This window comes from Mandrillus leucophaeus, unplaced genomic scaffold, assembly GCF_000951045.1.
Source record: "Mandrillus leucophaeus isolate KB7577 unplaced genomic scaffold, Mleu.le_1.0 Scaffold112, whole genome shotgun sequence".
NCBI lineage: Eukaryota > Metazoa > Chordata > Mammalia > Primates > Cercopithecidae > Mandrillus > Mandrillus leucophaeus.
In genome coordinates this window covers 641,982-643,595 of record NW_012099432.1, presented here as the reverse complement: position 1 = coordinate 643,595, position 1,614 = coordinate 641,982, and the positions used below count along the sequence as shown (strand labels likewise).

The window sequence follows — 1,614 nt, the reverse complement described above, 5'->3', positions numbered from 1 at the left end:
AAAAAAAAAAAAGAGAACTAAAAATGGACCCATCAGTGAGTGACTCAGGAAACAGATGAGGCCCCAGCCGAGCAGTCCGGAGAAAACCCAGTGATGGGCTTCCTCTGGGTCCCGTCCCCAACCTCCGCAGGAAGCTCCTCCTTCCTGCCACCTTGCTCCATTTAGGCACTCACAATCCTCTTGAAGTTCTTCTGCCACATGGCAACCTGGTGCAGGATGTCCAGCCTGCGGGAGGAAGGACACATGAGAAGCCCAACTCTGCTTCAAAAGCCTCCACCTCCAATATAGGAAAACCCAGGATTCTCCCTTCCGCCTCCGGGGCCCTGTGTGATTTGCTTCTGCCCCTCACTGACCCCATCTTGAAATTCTGCCTCAAGACCTTGGCACTGGCTCTTCCCTCTGTCTGAAACACTGTCCTGGATGGTTCCTTCTCAGCCTACAGGTGTCAGCCCCGATAACTGCTGAGAGGCGCTTCCTAAAGAAAGAGCCAACTTGACCAGGTGCAGTGGCTCATGCCTGTAATCCTGGCACTTTGGGAGGCCAAGGCAGGTGGATCACTTGTGGCCATGAGTTTAAGACCAGCCTGGGCAACATGGAGAAGCGATGTCTCTCCAAAATATACAAAAATTAGCTGGGCACAGTGGTACATATCTGTCATTCCAGCTACGCGGGAGGCTGAGGCATGAGAATTACTAGAACCCAGGAGGCAGAGGTTGAAGTGAGCCGAGAGCGAGCGTTGCCACTGCACTCCAGCCTGGGCGACAAGAGCCAAACTTTGTCTCAAAAAAAAAAAAAAAAAAAACACGCCACCCCTTCTTCCTTGTTTTTCCTACCATTACTTTTTTCCTGCTATTACGCTTGACTTATTGCCACCTTCTTCGGGGACTGGTTTGCCTCTCTAGTTCTATACCATTCCATACAGTCACATACTCAACATCTAAAACGTGCCCAGTGCTCCATGCTAAAATGTGATTTTGACATAGTTTTAAATACAGGTATTTAAATGTATTTATATTATTGAAATCAATTTCACCTGTTTTTTTTTTTGGGTTTTTTTTTTTTTGAGACGGAGTCCATCTCTGTTGCCCAGGCTGGAGTGCAGTGGTATGATCTCGGCTCACTGCAACCTCTATCTCCCCGGGTGCAAGTGATTCTCATGCCTCAGCCTCCAGAGTAGCTGGGACTACAGGCTTGCACTATGATGTCAGGCTAATGTTTGTATTTTTAGTAGAGACGGGGTTTCACCATGTTGGCCAGGCTGGTGTCCAACTCCTGGCTTTAAGTGATCCGCCCGCCTCGGCCTCCCAATGTGCTGGGATCACAGAGGTGAGCCACAGTACGCAGCCCCTACATTTTCTTTCCTTATTTTTTTTGAGACGGAGTCTCGCTTTGTCGCCCAGGCTGGAGTGCAGTGGCACGATCTTGGCTCACTGCAAGCTCCGCCTCCTGGGTTCATGCCACTCTCCTGCCTCAGCCTCCCGAGTAGCTGGGACTACAGGCGCCCACCACCACGCTCGGCTAATTTTTGTATTTTTAGTAGAGACAGGGTTTCACCGTGTTAGCCAGGATGGTCTCGATCTCCTGACCTCGTGATCCACCCGCCTCGGCCTCCCA

At 50.5% G+C, this 1,614-nt stretch overlaps 1 protein-coding gene across 1 annotated transcript in view; it reads right to left on the bottom strand.

Moving 5' to 3' along the window:
* The window catches only part of MRPL4 (mitochondrial ribosomal protein L4), a 16,004-nt gene that overhangs the window by 5,273 nt on the left and 9,117 nt on the right, over window positions 1-1,614 (bottom strand). The window contains 1 exon segment of the mRNA XM_011994382.1: window positions 88-225. Coding sequence (XP_011849772.1) covers window positions 88-225 — 138 coding nt within the window.